The 23,700-nt window shown below is 43.0% G+C and overlaps 1 protein-coding gene across 3 annotated transcripts; it reads right to left on the reverse strand.

Moving 5' to 3' along the window:
• Nucleotides 1-1,548: 1,548 nt before the first annotated feature.
• On the reverse strand, nucleotides 1,549-22,782 carry LOC120703465 (phosphomannomutase/phosphoglucomutase-like). Of its 3 annotated transcripts, XM_039987571.1 has the most exons (7): nucleotides 22,123-22,760; nucleotides 11,070-11,150; nucleotides 4,243-5,026; nucleotides 3,917-4,116; nucleotides 3,140-3,252; nucleotides 1,975-2,115; nucleotides 1,549-1,899 (listed from the first exon to the last, which is right to left on the reverse strand). In XM_039987571.1, the coding sequence occupies exons 1-7, from the start codon at nucleotides 22,645-22,647 to the stop codon at nucleotides 1,833-1,835; spliced, it is 1,911 nt and encodes a 636-aa protein (XP_039843505.1). In that variant the 5' UTR covers nucleotides 22,648-22,760; the 3' UTR covers nucleotides 1,549-1,832. The 3 variants fall into 3 exon arrangements, with proteins under 3 accessions (XP_039843505.1, XP_039843506.1, XP_039843507.1); XM_039987572.1 differs by lacking the exon at nucleotides 11,070-11,150 and having other exon boundaries at nucleotides 22,123-22,782; XM_039987573.1 differs by lacking the exons at nucleotides 11,070-11,150; nucleotides 22,123-22,760 and adding an exon at nucleotides 7,794-7,979.
• Nucleotides 22,783-23,700: the final 918 nt, after the last annotated feature.

Genomic DNA, 23,700 nt, shown 5'->3' on the forward strand with positions numbered 1-23,700 from the left:
CCAAGGATCTTCTTGTAATATTCGACCCCACCAATGGAATAAGTATAAACAACCACCTCCTCCTCCTTATAAATAGCCCCCCATGGGGAGGAGGTGGGGGACTTTTGGCCTCTTGCTTATTTGCTCACTTGGCTTGCTCTCTCCTCACTCTATCTCATCTCTCGTCTGTTCGGGAAAAAACCCCAACACTAGTTATTTGCGAGGCCAGGCACAACGGGCCAAGTACGTGGGAGGACAACAATGATGCGTTCAAGGACAGTCAAATGCCTAAGGAGATAGTTGAGGAAGAAAAAAAGCTTCACAAAGATGCCATGACAAGTGTTGCATTCTACATATCAAAGATGATGCGAGAATGGGAAGATGTGGCTGATTGCATATTTGCACCATACAACATCAAGTACGTGCAATCTCAATCATTTGTTACAATATGCACTTGCTCTGATCCATATAGCTAAAAATCGTATATAATATTTTTGCATAAATCACTGGATTGCTATTGTACTACAACCAAAGCTTGGAAGAGTCCTTGTATTGGACTCTTTGGATTGGTCAAAGAGCACATACAAAGATTTCATATTCATCCTCAGAATGTTAGTGAACTTATTATTCTCCATACGTCATCATGCAATTTTTTCCATAAAAGTATGCATTTAAACTAACTTCTGATTTCTTCCTTTTCAAAACAGGGCTTACCAGCACGTGCTCACACAACAAGAAAAAACAGAAATGTCTCTACGCACAAACTTCCCAAGCCACAAGCAACCTGCTAATCCTGGGTACTGCGGGTATTACATGTGCGACCATCTCAGGGTGCAAGCGAGATAAACAACTGATCCTGAATGTGTAAGGGACTACTCTTTATTAGGGTTAGATGTACATGTGTTACATTAATTTTTTTTGTATATCTAACACTTGCTTAATTTCTCCATGGATTCTCATTAATTGCAGGACCATCCAACATGGCACGAGGGGCAACTTCATGGGAGAGAACTTCTACACATAGTCGCCGATTTATGTCGTTTCATTATGCATGAAGTGATCGACCCAAGGGGCACATTTTATAATAAATAACATGAATTAGCAAAGGAGTCTAAATATCTTTGTCTTCGTGAGTGGGAGAAGAAGCAGCATCGTGCCTCCTCTAGTAGCGTTGGTATATAGGAAAAACATGCATTCGTGTTTCAATTTTAATGATGTACTATAATAATGATATGTAATGACATATATGTGTGTGTTTTATTTCCATATGATGTAATTTTGCATATGTCATTATTTGTATTTTATGAAACATATTTCATATCGATCACTATGACATGCAATCGTGAACTAGATTGATAGCTCAAAATTGGCGGGAATCCAAATTATAAAAAGTAGCGGGAAACATAATAAAAAAATTTAAATTCAAATTGTTAATTTTTTGGCAAGCTAGGCATTTCCAGGGGAGCTGGAAACCGATTTGTAGGGGCGGGTGGGGGGTGACCCGCCCCTACAAATCAATTTGTAGAGGCAGGTGAGGGGTTGGCCTGCCCCTTTAAATGCATTTTCAAGGGCCGGTCTGCAAACGACTATTTTTAGCTATGGAAAGCAGGAGCAGGTGTGGTACCCACCCCTAAAATGGATTTTCACCCGTCCCTACAAACCCTTTTCGTAGTAGTGATGCCTCCTTCCCAGCCAACCTCATCCCCCCTCCCCTCCTCTGTACAATTCTATATACAAGGATACACGAATAATGTAATAGCTGGAGTGCTAGATTTTCCCAACTATATATGGTGACTTTTTTCTTCCACCTAGGATCTATATGTACATTATACAAATCTATTGATTACAAAGCTCTACTTCACAAATTTCTCTACTTCTCTAGTGTCAAGGAACTCATTTACTCCACTTGCCAACAAAAACCTAGAATTAAGAAACACAGATGAAATAATTTGTGAAAAGATAAGACAAAATTAGGATTTGCTGAGAATTATGTACCTTTCGTGAAGATCCCTTGCCATGGATTTGCAACCACCAGGAAGATAGGATTGCATATTCAATGCTATATTGGGATTATGAACACTTTGACGAACGTGGACCATGCCCAATGGTCTCATATTCTCGTTGTAAAATTTTGCTCTGTTTTCACAAAGTATAGTAGTGTAAGCACCGGGGCTGCCTGACGGCCACTGTGGTGGCAATGAATGGTTATTTGCTTAACATCTTACTCCATGGACTAAGGACGTGTATAGAATATAATGTTTCCTAAGAAATGAGCAATTGTGGAACTGATTGTAACTTGACTTGTGCTGTATTTTGTGAAATTGGTGGTAACACAAACTACTAGAAAACCCCTCATCCATCCACCACAAATATACCAGTGGAAATTGGACCCCGTACTCAAGCTAGATAACACAAACTCATATATTTATGGTGGATGGATAGCTCAGGAGGTCTTTATAGTACTGATTGGTGTAAAGGATCATCCACGGGTTAATTCAAAAGGAAAGCCTCTGTATTCCAATCCGATCTGCTGTGTATGTAAGCTACATACATGCGAGGCAAGTGATTCCTTATTGAAATCTGAGGCATTGCACGCGCGCATATTTCGTGTGAAAAATTGCGTGACTTGTGACTTCGCGTGCGCGCAGGCCTCCTCATAGGTTTGAAATATATTTTTTAGACGTCTTACGCTTTTGTACCAGTTGGTGTCTACACTTTAGTTCCAGTTGGTAACAAAATAACATTGTAGTCACCTGTTATTATTAAAGATAGAGTCTTTTAGTCTCAGTATATATATATATATATATATATATATATATATATATAGTAAAATCGATGTATCTAGAAAAGCCAAAATGACTAATAATTTGAAATCGAGAGAGTACTACGTAACCGAGACTAAAAGACTCTATCTTTAATAATACCAGGTGCGTACCATGTCTAGGTGCTTAGCAAAAGTGATGTATCTAGAGAAGCCAAAACGACAAATAATTTGGGACGGATGGAGTATATCAGTTGGAAAACTAGGACTACTAAAACCTTTTTCCAACTGGTACTAATCGCCTGTTCTCTGAGGTGATGTCATTTTGAAATAGAATAGGCCTACTATCATGAATAATATTGTGAAAAGAAGCTTTGGTAAAAAGGAAAACATATATACCTGTACATGTATGCATCAACATCGATAGGATGATCATTTGTGTCCACGAGGCATCCCTCGCCAACTGAGCAATCCCCGCAATCATCGAGCACCCAACCGGAAAGTTTGTCCTCCTAATATGCACCAGAACGAACAACGGAATGAGTTCAGTAAGATTGTACAACTGCCAGATTAGTTAGATTCGTGCAAAATATTTATATACGCGCATCAGAATCTAAAAATAATAGGCCGCATAAACAAACAAGAGTTGCTAAACAGTTCTCTCCTGCTTAAATCACTACTACAAAATAGGCCTTTCTTCCAGGCCATTTGTCCCGGTTACCTTTGGGCCCGGGACAAAAGGTGGCTTTTATCCCGGGTCCAACGGCTAGCCGGGCCAACGCGGGGGACAGAGGCTTTTTGTCCCGGGTGGAGCCACCAACCCGGACAAAAGACCCCTTTTGTCCCGGTTGGTGTTACCAACCCGGACAAAAGGCCCCTCCACGTGATAGTTCAAAAGGAAGTTATTCTATACTGAGTCACGTGTACTACTTAGGTGAGTTGGTAAGGAAACCATGCACTAGGCAAGAGGTCTTGGGATTGAATCCCGTGGTGTGCAAAAAAATTTTTAACGGCAGGCACCTTTTGTCCCGGTTTTGCCACCCGGGACAAAAGCCTCGAGGCTTTTGTCCCGGAAGCCTTGTCCCGGTTCCAAAACCGGGACAAAAGGCAGTTTGGAACCGAGACAAAAGACCTATTTTGTAGTAGTGAATCAAGGTAACAAAATTTTAGATTTACCTGGATGTAATTCTTGAAAGCCTCAACGGCCATTGTACCCCTTTGCCTTGCATGCTTGGGTTCACCTAGTATGTTCATCCTCAACAAAACTGACTCGGCAGGCTCCTCGAGATCCATGATGAGGCTCCCTATGCCTCCCTCCAATCCTTCCAGTTTCATCCGGACCATCTCGATGACAATTTTCACCACCATGTACGCACCTTCACGCGGCAAGAAGAGCAGAGAGGCAACGGAACGAAATGATAAGATCAAGTCATCATCTTCTGATATGTCATACACTGTCAGTAGGAGAGCTCGATCAAGGCCGTGTAAGGGAGTTCACCCACCATCATCGAGGAAGTAGTTCTCCTTGAGCGCGCCGTGGCCGGTGGTCTCCATCATCAGGTGCGTCTCTACGCCGTCATTGTTGAGCTGGACGCCCTTGTCGATGACGTTGCGGTAGCCCACGCGGTATAGGCAGTGGTGGCCTCCCCTGGAGGCGATGAACCGCGTGAGCCCATCGCTGGCGCGCGCGTCGGTGACAACCATTGTGCCCGGGTGCTCGTCCAGCACGATGGCCGACATGAGCGCGATGAGCCTATCGCCGTTAATAGCCGCGCCAGTGTCGTCGACCACGCCGCTGCGGTCCACGTCGGTATCGAAGACGACCCCCAGGTCCGCACCGTGGGCCATCACGGCGTCGCGGGTGAGCGACATGGCAGTGGCATCCTCCGGGTTGGGCATGTGGTTGGGGAACATGCCGTCGGGCTCCAGGTGCAGGCTACCCGTTGTGTCGGCGCCGAGCTTCTCCAAGACATCCCACGTGAAGAAGCCACCGCAGCCGTTGCCGGCGTTCACGATGACCTTGAAGCCCTTCAGCGGGGTGTCGTAGTGCGTCGGGTGCGCGACGCGCTGCTTGATGATGTCACGGAGGTGCTGGGAGTAGGCGCTCATGAGGTCGACGCGCATTACCACCGGCGGCGTGCCCCTGCTGCCGAGGCCCATCTTCCGGGCCACGTACTTTTGCGCCGCGCGATTACAGATCTTCTCGACGTCCACGGAGGTCAACCCGCCGCGCTTGGTGAAGAACTTGAGGCCGTTGCGGGTGTAGGGCAGGTGTGACGCCGTCATCTGCAACAGTAAACACGCCAGCTAATGGTTAGGATCATTTCCCTTGCCAAGTCTCGCAAAATCACCCATATCAAATCACCTCCACAATTACTACTCACTCCATCCCATAATATCCATATTTAATTTAGAATAAGAATAAAAATATTTAACTTGGGAAAAACATAAACGTTGCTATATTTTCAGACATAGCCCGTTGAAAGTCAGCAATAGGTGGGAGGAAAGAAACTAAGACGGGAGGAACAAAGACAAACGTTCTCTAACCTGACTTTCAAGCTAGAATACAGGACTTGAACCAAGACAAAAGAAGAGATAACATCACACAGATAGAGCCCCAACGGACTCCGCAGCGCACACATAAGACAATCTACCAGGTGGTGCAGATTGCTCCAACAACTTGTAAACTGCTTAATTTTAGTGGAATATCTTGGAAAATTATTGCACGTACAATCCAATAGTGTAGCAAAATTGTCCTATGAAGCATGCAATACTAGATTTTTATTAGATAAATTAGTGTTATTGGCAAATGACCATACTACACTTAGTAATTGTCTTAATCCCATTAATTTATACACAGAAGGTGTTTCACAGAATTAACTACCACATGTAAATAATTAATTTCTAAAAGATATATTTGAAACGGTAATGCATGTAGTTATTGCTAGAATTGCACTCTTTATGAGATTTGCCTTTAAACCGAGAATTGCACTTTTTATGTAACAGAGGGTGTACATATTAACATGTTAGGATCTATTGTTAATGGATGTTTTTGCCACACGTGCATTATGTTTGAGGGTAGTGGTGTATAGTGGTGGGCAGTTTAAGGGTAGCCCCAATGCAATGCTATGACAAGGATATAGTTCCCATAGCATTTAATATGCTATCATGTATGATATTTTGTAATTTGGCAATGCAATTAAAGTGGAGAGAGAGAGGAAAAGACCAACAATTGGGTATCATGCAAGAAATGGTTTCTTGCAAAAACCAAAGTTCAAGAAACTATATGAAACTCATGATTGGGATGAATACCACAAATACAAATATAGAATTCAAGAGTGGAGAGGAAGGAGATTAGTAGCGAAAGAAGAATGGTCATTGAAGGAATTTATTTTGTAGACACAATTATAAATTGTAACATTGGGAGCTATACTTTCTTAGATGTAACATATAGCATGTGACACTACAAGATAGTTTTTTTGGTTTGGACTGCTCTAAGACTGCAAATTTGCACATACCCAAGGTTCTGCTCAGTGAGACCGAAAACACCATCTTCTCTCTTAAGCCATTCCTAATGGCAGTTTCATGGGCAATACATGAGTTGCCATGCAAACAATTGTGATGACATATATAGCACACTATTTATGTGAGAGAGGAAACTAGTTTTATAGGGATGAAACCATGTGTACACTATTTTCAAGATTAACTTGTATCTTGCATGTACCGTTGGAAACAACACAATATGAAACAATGCATTGTGTGAGCTATTTCATCTAGCAACTAAATACACTCTTGCTTCTGTGGTATTTTTGGAAATATAAATATGAAATTTTGCATTGAGAATGGTATGAGACGACACAGTCGAGAGGGTTCTAGAACCTACAATGCAGATATCACGGGGCCGCTGCTCCACACCATGATCCTTCTTGTTCCAAAGAACCCAATGCCACTCCCCTGAATATAGTTAGTGTCCATTATTTTTAGCGTTAACCCTCTGTTATAATCACACCAAGCTGGTGTTTTCATGCGAGCATGATGGCTGGTTTACATATTCGGTTGGTAAAGGCTTGTGAGAAGCTCGAGCCAGCTCATTTTAGCTCAGGAGCCACGAGCTACAAAGACAGGAAGCAAGTTCTCTAATGGCAAAATAGCAGAATTAGTCCCTGACCTATCATGCTCGGTTCAATTTCGCCCCTCAACTATGAAAACGTCCAATTCAATCCCTGAACTATCCGAATTGGCCCAACTTCGTCCATTTGCTGATGTGGTAAGCCATATTAGCTCGCCTCATCACTACCCAGCCAACTTAGGGTGTCAACTCCTATTGTAGTGACCATTTTACCCCATCCTCATTTTGAACAGACTAGCAACATCCCATTTATGCAAATTGATCTGTTCAAAATGAGATGTCGCTGATTGGTCTTAACTATGCCCACCGGTCTGTTCAAAACAAGATGAGATGATGCTGGTCTGTTCAAAATAAGGATAGGATAAAATGGTCATTAGAATAGGAGTTAAAACCCTAAGCTGACCAGGCAGTGACAAGGCGAGCCAACATGGCGTGCCACATCGGCAATTGGATGAAGTTGGGCTAATTTGGATAGTTCAGAGACTGAATTGAACGTTTTCATAGTTGAGGGATCAAACTGAGCCAAGCACGATTGTTCAGAAACGAATTCGGCTATTTTGCCTTCTCTAATATATGGAGGTCCTAAGAACTCAAATTTCATATCTCTATGTTGCAACAGCAAAGAACAATGAATAGATTGTTGCACGATTGTGCAAGTCTGGAAGAAACTCGATTAACACAAATTAAGACCTCGAACAACCAAATTTGAGACAAGAAGGAACAACTTGGTGGCAATAATCAATTACAGATACGTACTACAAGTGAATAATGGATCGAACGATAGAAATGGAAGATCCTATTTCCAAGCGATAGAAAGGAAAGATCCTGTTTCCAAGAAGGCAATCACACCACCAATCTCCATAATTTTTCCTTGGCCTGCAAGCTGCAGCACATAACGTCTGAAGATGTTGAATAGAGCGAGACCTGGGATGTAGAAGACCGTGAGCTCTTGCACGCGGAAGCAGCAACATCATCTATGCCTGGATGGAGAGCCCGAGCACCACGGTGGCCAAGCACTCGATGGCGAAGAGCACGGATCGAAGAGGTCAGCAGAGACTCTGAGTCAGCAAGCACGATCGAGTCGCAGATGTGCGCCTTGGGAAGGCTCGAAGGTTAAAACTGCCACCGCCAAGGGAGAGATCTGGCCGTGTGGGCAGTGGACTGGCGGAGTACAAGGTTTTAGTGTTGAAGTTGAGTTATACTGGGCTGGCCCGCTATCGGACTGATGGTTGCGCTGCTTGCGAGCGAGAACATATCCAATGTTACAGCTTATTTAGGTGTTACCGTGTTACCAAATTTAATTTACATCTAAATTTATGCATAAGAAATTTATCAAAAATATGAATGGATAGAGCGCTTAAGCATCTATCATCATACAAAGTTTGAGGTTGAACAAAAATTTGTGCAAGAAGAAACAAAAAAGAGAAACTTGCACTTGAATAGTAGCGGGTTCAACTGTTCGTGGATGATCCGCAACCCGCAACTATTCATGTAAACCCGCTACTATTCATGTGCAAGTTTCTCTTTTTTTTGTTTCTTCATGCACAAATTTTTGTTCAACCTCAAACTTTGCATGATGGTAGATACTTACGTGCTCTACCGTTCATATTTTTTAGATTAAATTTTTGATGCGCAAATATAGGTAATTAAATTTGGTAACATGGTAATGCCTAAAGAGGTGGTAACACAGGATATGTTCTCGCTTGTGAGCAGCTCGAGGTGGCTTGCTATAGACCGAACAAAAATGTGAGCTCAGCTCGTTAATCAAACAAAACGAGCCGAAACAAGTTAGCCACGAGCTGAGCCAGCTCTCGAGCGAAGAGCATTTTGTCCAGCCCTATTAGTGTGCTAATATTAATTGATGAATTTGTGGGATTATTTAAATAATTAACCTAGAGTTTGCTAATATTAATTGATGAATTTGTGTGATTGACGGACCGTTGTTCCCGATTTTCGCTGTAATTACTATGTTCGTCTTTGTTATGATCTGGTCAGGTTTGAGTTTTTACAGAAGGATAATGGAAGGTTTGTTGTTGGATACCGGACTGATTACATTTGGTGTTGATAGGATTCGTATGGATAGAAATAGAAGGGTTTGAAAAGTTTTGCCCCCAATGAAAGATTAATAAGTCTGATTGGTTTGCTACCCAAAACTTGCTACCATTTTGGTAAGGTAAATGTGAGATATTGATAATTTTTGGTAGAAAACCAAGTGCTGGCTAAAAAAATTGGCAACTTTTACCTAGCCAAAATGTTGGCATGCCAAGAGTTTGATAGTCAACCAATCAGGCTCAATGTGACACGGAGTAGAGAGAATTGGAAAATTTTTATCCTACAAGACCAAGATAAATATACAGTCATATATCAAATGATCCTCGATCCCCTTGGATGAATACCAACCCTCTATATACCCTTCACTTGACACCTCACCATCCAACATAGTAGTCAAATACATCGCTATGTCTACGTTTGGACAGTACATCCACTAATTTGATGTGTTCTTAAACTATATTGAACAATTTATAAGTTGTTAGACTAATTTGCGCCTAAAGTCGCTAGCTCGCTAGCTCGGTTGGTCGAAGGCGTCCGGTGGCACCCCGCGGCCAGAGTTCGATTCCCATGTGGAGCGAATTTCCGGTCCGTGGGATAAAAAAATCCACTCGCTGTGCTCGCCATAAGCCTGGGCCCTCTCGGGCATGGGTCAGGGTTCGGGGGTTTTTCCGCGGCTGGTAGAAGCCGTAATCGCTTCCTCTTAATGATAAAAGGCCACCCTTTTGTCCCGGTTGGTGGCTCCAACCGGGACAAAAGGCCCGAGCAGCCTTTTGTCCCGGTTGGAGCCACCAACCGGGATAAAAGGCCCCACTTTTGTCCCGGTTGGTGTCTCCAACCGGGACAAAACTCCTCGGCCCCCTTATCCCCTTCCCTCTCCCCCCGCCCGAGCCATTCAGCTCATTTGTTCTTGCTGTTCTTGGCTCGGGAGAGAGGAGTTCTTGCTCATTTCTTCACCACATTTGTGAAGATCTTTGGTTCCCCGTCCATCCATCGATGCTGAAGGTTTGGGGCTTGTTTTTCTCTTCTTCTTGGCTTGTATAGCTCATTTCATGCTTTAGAAATAGAGAAAATGTGTAGCTAGCTCATTTCTTGGACATTTAGATTGCATATGTAGGAGTGATTTTCTTTTAGATTTAGATGAGTATGTGGATAGTAGAAATTTTTAGAATGAGTGTAGACACTTCATGTGATGTACTTGTATATATGACCATATTGTGGATAGTTGATTTTTGTATTCATGAATGAATTAATGAAATGAGTATATTAGAATTTTTTGTATTATGAATGGATTATTTTGACACTCTAGTGATGTATTTATTCAGGCTCACATTGAAACCATCTAGAAGCTAAAAAAAATCTTTATTTCGAAATAAGTATACATCGTTAATCTCCATCCAACGGTGATGGCACTACCTTTCGGGGATACACGATGTGCTATAAGGACGTCGTGAATCGGCTGGTCGCATCACCAGCACTTCCGATTGATAAGAAGACAACATTTGACGCAGTCAGCATGGCCGTTGTTGTACTGAGAGCATATCAACGAGCACGCTGCCTGTGCCAAGTGCTGTGCCTATTAATTGTAAATGTTGGTGCTGCGACTGGCCGATTGGTGACATCCTTGTACCGCACCGTGTCCCCCCAAAAGGAAGTCTCATCAACGCAGGGTTGAGGTTACTGACATATACATTTTTAGAAATAAAGGTTTTTTTTTCTTCTAGAGGGTTTCTGGATATTGAAAAGAGTGTACTCCTGGAACTGAAGGGTGTCAAAGTAATTAGAAGTTATAGAGATTTCTTTCAATTAATTAGAGATTTCTTTCAATTAATGATACATTTCGTCTTTTTTATATGATTTCATTATTATTTGCAAGAGTTATTAATCTGATAATTGTAATTGTAATAGTAAATAATATTTGCATTGTAATGGTAAGAATTTATAATTTTGTTGAAAATAAAGGTATTTTTCAGTAAAATATGGCTTCAGCAGCTGGAGGGAGTGGCGCCAGTGGGGGTGATCATTGTCCTTCTGGAGAGAAGGGCACAACTCGAGTAGGTCGTCGGTCCAAAAAACCTAGTGTTTTTCATAGGGCAGCGCTCCGTTATTTGGAAAAAGAATATAGAGAATGCATGGCAAGGGGCGAGGAACCTCCATTTGATCTTCAAGATTTATTGCGGCGTTACGGTTCGTCACCACCAAACTCGAAGGTTTCAGCTCCGCCATCTTCTTCTGCGCCAGCAAGAAATCCGTTAGAGCATTCTGCGTTCCAACGCAAGGACAGTTGAAAACCTATGTGTTGTTGTCCGAATTTTTAAGTTTCATGTATAGTACTCCTTTGTTAAGTTCTGTAATGGATTAAGTACTTCTTTTAATTAATCAAGATTTACGATGGATATTGCAGATCTTTTAATTATTCATGTTATGTTACATTTAGTTTAATTTAGGTTTGATATATTTTATTTATTCGATACGTGTAAAGAATTCAAATCGATTTATTTAAAATGCAGATGGACCGGCAATGGATGTACAATGCTAACCGATGTTCGAAAGAATTCATTGATGGCCTGCATTATTTTTTGTCTGTGGCTGAGGCAAACAAGCAGAATGGTTTTATGTGCTGCCCGTGTGTTCATTGCAACAATAACAAGGATTACTCATCTTCAAGAATCCTACACAGCCACATTTTCGCAAATGGTTTCATGGAGAAGTATGTTTGTTGGATGAAGCACGGAGAACAGGGGGTTACCATGGAAGATAATGAAGAAGAAGATTTTGACGACCACTTTCCCGGGAATGCCGGAATCGGTGCATTCGATGACGATATTCCCATGGAAGAGACCAAAGTAGATGTAGCAGAAAATGATCCCAGCGACGATCTGGGGCAGGCATTGCACAATGTGCAGGCAGACTGTGAGAGTGAAACGGAGAGGTTGAAGTTTCAGAAGTTGTTAGAGGACCACCGTAAGTTGTTGTACCCAGATTGTCAAAATGGATTGAAGAAACTTGGCACCACCTTGGAGTTGCTGCAATGGTAGGCGACAAATAGTGTATCCGACAAGGGATTTGGTGTATTGCTCAAACTTGTTAAAAAAATGCTTCTTAAGGACAACGAATATCCTAACACAACGTATGAAGCCAAACAACTTGTTTGCCCTTTAGGATTGGAAGTGCAAAAGATACATGCATGCCCCAACGACTGCATCCTCTACCGAGGCGAGTACGAGAATTTGGATGCATGTCCCGTATGCAGTGCATTGCGTTACAAGATTAGAAAAGATGATCCTGGAGATGTCGAGGGGGAGCCTCCCCGGAAGAGAGTTCCTGCGAAGATCATGTGGTATTCGCCTATAATACCACGTTTGAAGCGTCTGTTTAGAAATAAAGATAATGCTAAGTTGATGCGATGGCACAAAGAGGAACGCAAGAAAGACTCGATGTTGAGACACCCTGCTGATGGGTCGCAGTGGAGAAAAATAGATAGAACGTACCCTGAATTTGATTTGGATGCGAGAAACATAAGGTTCGGTTTGAGTACGGATTACATGAATCCTTTTGGTGAGATGAGCAGTGTGTCATAGCACTTGGCCTGTGACTCTTTGTATGTACAATCTTCTACCATGGCTCTGCATGAAATGAAAGTTCATCATGATGCCAGTGCTTATCCCGGGTCCAAAGCAGCCCGAAAATGACATTGATGTGTACCTAAGACCATTGGTCGAAGAACTCTTATTGCTCTGGGGCGATGAAGATGTACGGATGTGGGATGAATACAAACAGGAAAACTTCAACCTACGAGCATTGCTATTCGTAATGATCAATGACTGGCCTGCTCTTAGTAACTTGTCAGGACATTCGAACAAGGGATACAAAGCATGCACACACTATTTAGATGATACCGATAATATATGGTTGACACATTGTAAGAAGGTTGTATAGATGGGTCATCGTTGGTTTCTTCCCATCAGGCATGCGGTACGAAAGAAGGGCAAGCATTTCAAAGGCCAAGCGGATCACCGAACAAAACTGATGCACCGTAGTGGTAAAGACGTCTTCAACATGGTAAAAGATCTAGAAGTTATTTTTGGAAAGGGATCTGGTAGCCAACCTGTTCCGAACGAAAACGGAATGGCGCCCATGTGGAAGAAGAAATCTATATTTTGGAAGCTACCATATTGGGAAGTCTTAGATGTTCGTCATGCAATTGATGTGATGCACCTCACGAAGAATTTTTGCGTCAACCTGATAGCATTCTTGGGAGTGTACGGAAAGACAAAAGATACATTAGAAGCACGTCAAGAATTGCAACATATGGAAGAACGAGTTGCCTTACATCCACAACAGCGAGATAATGGACGACAATACTTAAGTCCTGCCAGCTATACTCTTAGCAAGGAAGAGAAATAAACCATGTTTGACTGCTTGAGCAGTATAAAGGTTCCATCTGGATACTCATCCAATATAAAAGGAATCTTAAATTTGGCAGAGAAGAAATTTACAAATCTCAAGTCCCATGACTGCCATGTGCTTATGACCGAACTTCTTCCGGTTGTGCTGCGGGGGATTCTGCCTGATAACGTCTGGTTAACCATCGTGAAGCTATGTGCCTTCCTCAACACAGTTTCTCAGAAGATAATTGACCCGGAGAATTTGATAAAGCTGCAAAATGATGTGGTGCAATGTCTTGTTGGCATTGAGCTGATATTTCCACCATCTTTCTTCAACATCATGACACATCTTCTAGTGCACCTTGTGAAAGAGATTGATATCCTCGGACCAGTATTTCTACACAACATGTTCCCATTCGAAAGGTTCATGGGGGTACTCAAGAAATGTGTTCGTAATCGAGCTCGTCCGGAAGGAAGCATCGCCAGTGCCTACGGAACTGAGGGGGTCATTGACTTTTGTGTTGACTTTATTGATGACCTTAAACCGATTAGAGTCCCTGAATCGCGATATGAGGGGAGATTAACTGGAAAGGGTACATTAGGAAAGAAATCTTATGTCTGCACAGATGATTTCTCATTCATGAAAGCACATTATACGGTTCTTCAACAATCATCCTTGGTTGACCCATATATCGAGGAACACAAGAAAATTCTGCTCTCCAATTTCCCAGAAAAGTCTGAGGCATGGATTACACGTGAGCACATGAACACTTTCTGCAGCTGGTTGCGGAAGCATCTAATGCATAACATGGATATAAGTGAACAACTGTTCTTATTGGCTAGGGGACCATCTTGGAATATCTTAACATACCAAGGGTATGAGATAAATGGAAACACATTTTATACGATAGCCAAAGATAAAAAGAGTACCGACCAAAACAGCGGTGTTCATGTGGATGCCACGAACAATAATGGAAAAAAGGGCACATATTACGGCTACATTGAAGAGATATGGGAGCTGGATTACGGTCCCAATTTCAAGGTGCCTCTATTTCGTTGCCAATGGGTTAAGCTATCTGGAGGAGGGGTAACAAAAGATAAGTATGTGATGACAATAGTTGATCTCAACAATCTTGGGTATAGAGACGAGCCATTTGTCCTAGCCCAGGATGTCGCTCAAGTTTTCTACATTAAGGACATGTCCAGCAAGCCAAAGAAGAGATAAACAAGCAAAAGGATGAGCCTAAGCGACACATAGTTCTATCAGGAAAGAGAAACATCGTTGGAGTGGAGGACAAGACAGACTTGTCAGAAGAATATAATAATTTTGTTGCCATTCCACCTTTCGAAGTAAATGCTGATCCATGCATCCTGCTAGCCAATGATGATGCTCCATACTTGCGTCGTGATCATAATCAAGCGACATTTGTGAAGAGAAAGTCTGTTACCACTAATCCTTCATGTACTTGAATCATTTCATATTATTGTATAAAAACGTAATCGCAATTCGAATACTTTTATTATATATGTACAGTACAATTATACTTTATGTGTTATATATATCATTTTTTATATTTTTCACTTAATTACCAGACTCAATTATAATTTTCATTCAATAATGGATTACTCAACTAATTTTATTTATTTCATGATATTACATTCACATTAACACACTATACTCTCTCACTAACACACACAATCTCACTAACACACACACTATCTCTCAAACTCACACACTACTCATTAATATAATGAAATTGCTTAATTTTATGTAAAATTCACTTTTTAAACGTTAATATCGTGATAGAATCCACTTTCTGTCGAAAAGCAACAGTTTGAAAAAATTTGTTCACCTAATATATTTTTGCATGGTCAGAATAACAAATATGATTTCAAAAAAGTTAGATATTTCATTGACCCAATCACTTGAATGAAAATTAATTATTTTTGTTACGTGTATCAAGTTTATATAGAGATAAGAAATTTTGTTCCATAATTTTTGGAATCAAAATTTATTAACTGAATTAACAAATGAAAGCCTATTTTAAAAGAGAAGTAAAAAGAAACAAAAACAAACATAAGATTTGGCGGGAATGAGAGAAAACTGGTCCCTTTTGTCCCGGGTGGTAGATCCACCCGGGACTAAAGGTGGGCCGCGGGCTGGGAATTTTCCCGGCCCGCCCAAAAACACCTTTTGTCCCGGGTGGAGCCCCGACCCGGGTGGTGGCTGCACCCGGGACAAAAGGCCCCCCCTTTTTGTACCGGGTGAAGCCACGACCCGGGACAAAAGGCCCTTTTGTCCCGGGTCGTGGCTTCACCCGGGACAAAAGACCCCCCCAATATATCTCCATTCTTCCTCCGCCTTCCCCCAACACTGTCAGTTCTTGATCTGCGCCCTTTGCCGCCGCCGTCCCCTGCTCCCACCGCCTCCTGCTCGCCGCTGTCGTCGTCCTCGAGCGCCGCCTACCTCCACCGCAAGAGGACGCGCCGCCTGAGCTCCGCTGCCCCACCGCGCGGCGTCCTCCTCCTCCCCGTAGTCCGCCATCGCCGTCCCCCGCCCGCGAGCCCCGTGTCCACCCTAAGCACACCATCATCCTCCTCCTCCCCGTCCCGACGCCGCGCGCCACCACATCGTCGTCCTCCTCCCCGACCTCAGCCTCCGGCCGGGCTACCTGGCCCGCGCCTCGGCCGTCGCCTGTAAGCCTCCGAGTCGCCCCGCTGTCGCCTGTGCGCACTCTCGCTGTACGTGCGCCGCGCACCGCCCTGGCCCTGCTGGCAGCCCGGCCGTGCGCTGCCGACCGGCACCGCCCTCCTAACCCTAATGTCGATTTTTTAGTGAAATTTGAAAATATGGATTACATGAGTTCAAATTTGTTTACAAATTATGTTGTAACATATTGATTATTTGTTAATTTATTTAATTGTGATGACAATTAGAGTGAAATCATAATTATTGATGGCAACTAGAGTGAAATCATAATTGTTTAAAATATAGATTATTTGTTAACTTATTAAATACTTTTGAAATTATATTATTTAGAGTGACATCATAATTTGTTGTGTAAATTTGAAAACATATTGGTGTATGAATGTGAATATGAGTTCATGTTATTTAGAATGAAAACAAAATTTGTATATTTAATTTTTAAATGTATGAATGTGTATGTATGTTTGTATGTGTGCGTAAAGTGTATTTAAATTTATGTAGGCACGGATGTCCGATCGATCATTACCAAGCACTAAACCATCCGCCCCCCTTCTCGACCTCGTTCATCGACCTTCAACCCTCGCCGACATCTAAATGTAACATATATTTGATAGAACATTACTTAGTGAAATTATTGATAGAATTTCATGTATTTCCTGGACTGTGAAATTTTGTGTACATATATTTGAATTACTTATTGAAATGTCTATAATATTTCATGTATACTTTTTGAACATTGTTACTCATTGAATATTGTGACTTATACATTTCATATATATTACTTAGTGACTACAAAATATTTCATGTATATTTCTTGAATTACTTTGAGAATATTTCTCGACCTCGTCCATCTATAGGCAATTAGTGATTTTTCTTATATGTTTTAGTCAAGATGGACCCGCGAATTCCGATCAAATGCTCGCAAATATGTGGATTATTTAGATAATTTTTTAAGGGTTTTATTTGTATTCATATTTTAGTTACGATGGACCCGCGACACACAGACGCGGAAGACGAACAGTTCCTGTTGAATATGATTGCCGAAGGTCAAGGCGATGTCCCTGAACAAGCTGATGATGGCAGCAATACCGACATATATTTGAATATATCTGGTGATGGAATTGAGCCACCATCTATTCAAGAAGACGCTGCTGGTGAACAAAGTGCTAATGTACATATCACAACTATACCTATTTGTAGTGAAAATCATATTTTCATCTGAATCTATATGAATACTATGAATGTTTTTTTATAGCCGTCTGGATCATCGTCGCAGCAGAAAAAGACGAAGTGAGGCCCGACAAAAAATCTGGAAGGGCGGTTCATTATAATGGAAGTTGGTCCAGATGGCGAACCGATCGCTCTAGAAGCTGCCGCCAAAAAATTCATTAGACAATCCGGATGTATTGTCAGGGATCACATCCCAATCAGCTTCAAGCTCTGGAAAAGCTTCCAATCCAAGCGAGGAACGGGATGCGGTACCCGAAAGAGAAAAAGAATGGTGCTGGCGGGAGCTTAAGAAAAACTTCACGGTTCCAGCTAAATCCGAAGAGATATGCAAGCGCTGGACCCTGAGTAAGATGGCCGAACAGCTGCAATCATTCAAGAAAATTTTGACGAAGAAATATATCAAGACCGGGACCACACCCGTATTTACCGGCGAGCTCGAAAAGCTCAGGGGTCACTGGGATGCATTTATGGAATACAAGTCTTCAGAGCTTGGGTTTCAGAAGGTGCAGAAGGCCAAAGACAACGCCTCGAAGAAAGTGTACCATCACACTCTAGGCCAAGGAGGCTACAAGCTTGCAATACCCAAATGGGAGAAGATGGAGCAGGATCTGCTTGACAGAGGCATCCAACCTACGACCATGAACTGGCCTGAAAGGTCAAGGACCTGGTTTTATGGTCACGGGGGAAGCTTGGACCCATTGACTGGGGACTGCATCCATGGGCCAAAGATCCAGCTATTAGCCCAGAGACTACAGGAGGCCATATAAGCAGTGGCCGAGGGAACATTCCAGCCAGATAGAGAGAGGGAGGAGCTGACTTATGCCCTTGGGAATCCAGAACATCCGGGCCGCACAAGAGGCAAAGGCGTGGTTCCGTGGAAGTATGGGTTCAGGGATTACATTGAATCATATAGAAGCCGGCAAAGAAGAAAGAATGATGAGTGGGAGCATTTGCGAAGGCTAGAGGAACGGCTCATGTCACACGATCAAAGACTGGAGGAAGAGGTTCAATGCCAAGTGGCCATAGCAATGAGCCAGCAACAGTAAGCGCAAACGGTGCCTCCAGAGCCTAATGTCACAGCCGATCATATGTCTCAGCGGAAAAGCAGCTGCGCTTCCACAGACATCGCCGTCGAGCCAACGGGGATCCAGGCCGCAGTTGAAGCGACGGTCCCGCAGCAATTTCCAGTGGATGAGATCACCCAGTGGACACCTTGTGACTAGGGGTGGTAATGGGCCATGGCCCTAATGGCCTCTTCACAGTCCAATAAAGCCCTTAAAATTTTTAGTTCAAAAATACATATGTTTAGAGCCCGGCCCTTTTAGGGCCCGATCCTTAGATTTCCTAGTTCAAAATGTTGGGCCCTTTACCACCCACTTGTGACCTGCAGACTGCCATTAAGAACTTAATGTTCACTATTGCGTACGGTACCGCCATGCCAACCCAACCAGGCGACGTGTACCACGGGCAGCAAATTTCGGCAGGATATACAAGAGTTGGCGTGGAGCAGGTGTGCCAGGGTTGGGAGACGCTCGAGCTTGATATTCCTGGAGGCGATGGGGAGAGGACACTAGCAGAAGCCATTCATGGCTACATCCTATGGGATAAGCGCTACATTGTCCTAAAGTCGGATGATCGAACACCAAGACCGGCATCTCAGCATGCCTCTCCAAGGCCATCATCTCCACAATACCCCCCAAGGGCAGCACTGTCTCAGCAAGGTTCACCGGCGCATTCTCCATCACCATCATCTCATGTGCCGATGAACACTCAAGCGTCACCGTTGCCTCCATGGTCACGCCCTCCGCCGCCGGCAAAGAAGCAGAAACAGCCACCGGCAAAGAAGGTAGCTGCACTGGCTAAGGAGCCTCCAAAGAAGAAGAAAAAGAAGAAGAAAACCAAGGAGGCTCCTATTAAACCCTGGGACATGAGCCTTGAAGAATGCGATCGGATAACTCAAAAAAGTGTTAAAGAGCACTTCAAGCCGAAGCCGAAGCCGGAGCCCGAGAAAGTGATAAATCCAGTAGATTTGAAATTTTTAAGGGAATGTGCGAAGCAAATAAGAGAAAATTCATTCCGAGAGATCCCCCTTCAGACTACGAACGCACAATTATCAAAACTACTGAGAAAAAGAAGAGACAATCAAAGTCGTCGTCGTCCAACGTTCCACAGCTCGGAGCCCAAAGAAACAATCAATAGAGTCTCTCGTAGTGGGACAGACGATGCAACAACAAGACTTTGTTACATTTTTGAAAGAATCAAACCTGACGGCGGCTCAGATTGCAGGGGGTGAAGATATTCCAAAGGATGATGTGGTTGTCAAATGGACGTATGAGCTAGGCAAATCTCTTGTACCCCCCGAAGTAGTGTCCGTGCTTCCAACGCAAATGTATAAGTTGCACCAGCACTACATGCGTGCGATGGCCGATTGCATCTTCATGTAGGGCGCAAAGATTAAAGATGATGATTTCTTACATGGGGGGCCATTACATGGATAAACTGGGAAGAAATTTACCAACTATTCCATCAGGAGGACCTCGACATCTCTATGGTCGGCTTGTGGGTTCTGTAAGTATTTTACTCTCCTTACATATTGTTTTGCATGATCTCAACATACTAATCCCTTGATTTATTCGGTATCATGTAGAATGGAGATACAAACTTACAGGAGAAAGGGATACTCTCACCTCGGCTTCATCGACCCAATTACATGTAATTGGAGGATTCTACGCGACACTTCTGATGAGCTATTCCAAAACTTGTTCAAGTACATAAGCGTTCATCACAACAAGCAAATGATATTGTTTCCTTACAACTTTGCGTGAGTGATTCCTTCCGTCTAACTCTTTCTATTCTGTAATCGAATTGTTTAAACCTTAACTACCGAGAACTGCCTCCATATAATCTTGTTGTGAACACTGGGTCCTAATTGTCATAATTCCCGAGAAGAGCCTACTCGTGGTTATGGACTCATTGAGGAGAAATCCAGAACAATACGAAAATCTTCTTAACATGAAGAAAAAGTAATTCTACCACTACTCCGTTGATGACCGATAATTTGAATCACTTTGTTACTTGACTATAATTGTTCTAATCATGCACAGGATTTGGAAACAATTCGCTAAAAATCATTCAGGCAAATTTGACAAGGAATTGAAGATCAAGACAGATTTTGCGGTACGCACTTGGATGATTTGTTGCACGATTCATTAGTTTTATTATATATTCATGTAAATACCTGATAATTTCTTCTCTCTTAAAGTGTATGAGGCAGAAACAAGATACTAATTTATGCGCATACTATGTATGCGAGAACATCCATGGTCTGGTAGGTCCTCCAAGGGCCTGGACAGATTGGGAGGAGGAAGTAAGTAAAAAACTTGTTAATATTTGAACTCATATTTTAATTAGTCGAAATTAATTATCCCCTTTTTCCATAGGTCGAGGAGATGCGCGATAAACTCATATCGGAGGAAAAGATTATGGCGATTCAAGAACAATTGTCCGGATTTATTGTTGAGCAAGTCCTCGATCCAAAAGGCGAATTCTACTATGATTTTCTATCTAATATTGACAATTGCAGCAAATATGGTAATATACGCGTATATATGTAATTAAGAACGAATATACCTATGTAAATATATATGTGTGTGTATGTATTAAATTTCTATTTATGAGTATGTATGTATTATATATATAAGCACTCCAATAATATATATGTGTATATATATATTTATATAATATTGGTCCTAGACATTTTCATATGTAAAGAAATTCACATGTATAGATATGTGTATACATATATATATAAGTGAATTAATTTATATATGAAAACTATCTAGGACAAATATTATATAAGTAACTATATATATATATATATGTATATATTAGTGGAGATCATACACACTGAATTCCAATACATAAGTTTAATTGAAATGCAAAAGTATAATTGAAATAGAAAAAGAATTGAGAAAAGGAAAACAGGAAAAAAAGGAACATTTTGTCCCGGTTGGTGTTACCAACCGGGACAAAAGGTAGCCTTTTGTCCTGGTTGCCAGACTCGGGACAAAAGGACCCCCCTTTTATCCCGGCCTAGCGTTCCCGGTTGGGAAACCGGGACAACAAGAGTTTTCCAACCGGGACAAATTAACGTTTCTGTAGTAGTGTCCCCACGCTACTATATCCAACCCTGTAACTGGAACCCGACAAGCAGAACAACTTTTGTTTATTGGTGGCCGTGGGCGTTTTTGATAAGCTGAATCGACACTAGCACGCATGTTGCTCTTCTTGCCAGCAGCCTTACACCGTACCGTAACACTGATCTGTCCCTCTTGCTCATGTATTTGCAGCAACCTAGCTAAACTTCTATTGTATGTCCACTACTATTGGTGTCATCTTTAATTTGCCCTCCATCTGTTGCAAAGATCAGAGCCCTCCTGCACAAGACTCGTGCCTCTACCCTATCCTCTGGTGAGAGTGTGTTTTGGTAGTCTGCTATAGTGATCATCATCAAAAAATGCAAAAATAGTTATTAATTATTGAGAGTTTTTTATATGAAATATGAGTAATTAGTTGGAGATGTTGCTTCCCATAATTCCAGATTGGTTGCTGCATGCTCATCCTCGTAGTTTACCATATTTGTGATGTTCCTTTGGGGGGTGTGTGTGTGGGTTGGGGGGGGGGGGCACGTGTGTTTGCTTTGGTCCGGTCACCCGTAGAAACAGGATTGGGGGAAGAGACCCATGAATAATTTCAAACAACTCTGAACGACAGAAACTCTACGGCTTTTTCGCGTCCGCACTAGTCGAGAATATCAATGCACGTAACATGTAAGAAGTGAAACACTATCTCAAGAAATGACACTAGACAGAAGAGTTACCATAATAGACGCGTCATAGTTGAACCCAGGCAGTATGGTGCTCATGAAGCACGCTGGCGTGGTGGCGAGGCCCATGTCGAACACGGAGCACCCCGCCCTCGCGAGCCCCGCGAAGAGCGCGGCGCTGAGCCTTGCGCCCGACAGCCGTGGGTCGCACCCGACAGACACCCGCAGCTCCTCGCCCTCCGGCCGCTGGAGCTCCTCACGCAGCCACTCCCCGAAGCTCTCCGCGACAACCTCGACCGCCAGAGGCGTGAGGTCCACTGCCCGCACGTCCGGCCCGTTCTGCAGCCTCCGGATACTGTCGCCCTCCTCCCCCGCCTCCGCGGCGATGCCAACGGGCGCCTCTACCCGGCCGCCTGTCATCGCCGAGGGCTGACCATGTGAGCTCGCCGTGGCTCTTGTCGACACCTGGCTGTAGCTCCTCCTCCTCCACGGGAGAGGAGGGCAGTACCGCACCACGCCGTGGCTAGCGTGCTTGCATGACTGCAGAGTGGCCGGCGAAGAAGTGGTGACGGTGGCCATTGCAGCTAGTGACGAGCGAGGAGAAACGGCACACAATGCCAGTGCATGACAGCTTGAGTAGCTAGTTCTCGGAGACGGGAGATGATATACGCGCGCGTCCGCCTGGGGAAATATCTCAGCGAGAGATATCAGGTCGCGTGCGGAGGGCGGCTGGTCGCCGGCGGAGGGATATTTTGAGGCCAGGAGTTCGTCGGGATGCGGCGGGTGCTGCCTGGCTTGATAGAGCGTGTGGGGTGGAGGCGCTGCTGTGATAGTTCTGTGGTGCTGAGAGCAAGCTGCATTAGAACATCTCCGGCATTTTCCGAACAAATCTTTCTATACACAGCATCTCCTGGAGTCCCCCGATAACATCTCTCAATAAAGTAGTATTACTATTTTCATAGATTATTACTTTATTAGGGAAGATGTTTTTACAGTTTTTCAATAATCCCATCCTCATCCTAATACAACTAACATATTTGGAGAGCAGAAATTTTCTCTTTATTTGAGGGAGTTAGGATAAAATACTGGGACACCCAATATAATAATTATTATTGAGGAAAGGGAAGAATTTTGGGAAACTGGTCGAGTATATCTTTTTCAATATTGATAGTTTATTGGGGGAAAGAAAGACCGCCAGAGATGCTCACCAACCGTTGGGATCTTCGTTTAGTGATCGACCAGACAGGGAACATACAATGCGAAGGATACAGAGTTGACAAAGAGGGAGAACATAAGTATATCTCTCAAATGGTAAAAAGTTATCAACCCGTCTCAAGGTAGAAAAGGGGCGCTATTTATACCCCGGACCTTCTCATACTAATTCCCAGATATCCCTCACCTGCTAACATTCAGGGGGTATATTTCGGCTTTTCTGTAAATTCTACAACATTGTTGTGTACAAGTCGGATTTGTCTACATGATCACGTTTCTCATGCCACCTCCGAAGCCTTCAGCACCTTCGCAGTGCTCCGATTGCACGAGGTGCTTTTCCTTTAGTCGATCACGAGGGAGACCTTCAAACGGAAGAAAGGAATGAAAAACTTTCAGTAATTAATTCCATACTTCCGGGTG

Source organism: Panicum virgatum, chromosome 4K (assembly GCF_016808335.1).
Source record: "Panicum virgatum strain AP13 chromosome 4K, P.virgatum_v5, whole genome shotgun sequence".
NCBI classification, from domain to species: domain Eukaryota; kingdom Viridiplantae; phylum Streptophyta; class Magnoliopsida; order Poales; family Poaceae; genus Panicum; species Panicum virgatum.

Coding starts and splice junctions, on each gene's coding strand:
- LOC120703465 (XM_039987571.1), bottom strand. CDS start 22,647: ATGGCCACCGTCACCACTTCTTCGCCGGCCACTCTGCAGTCATGCAAG. Junction 4,117..4,242: donor GAACTACTTCCTCGATGATG/GTGGGTGAACTC, acceptor TGCCGCGTGAAG/GTGCGTACATGGTGGTGAAA. Junction 1,900..1,974: donor GCAAGGGATCTTCACGAAAG/GTACATAATTCT, acceptor TCTTAATTCTAG/GTTTTTGTTGGCAAGTGGAG.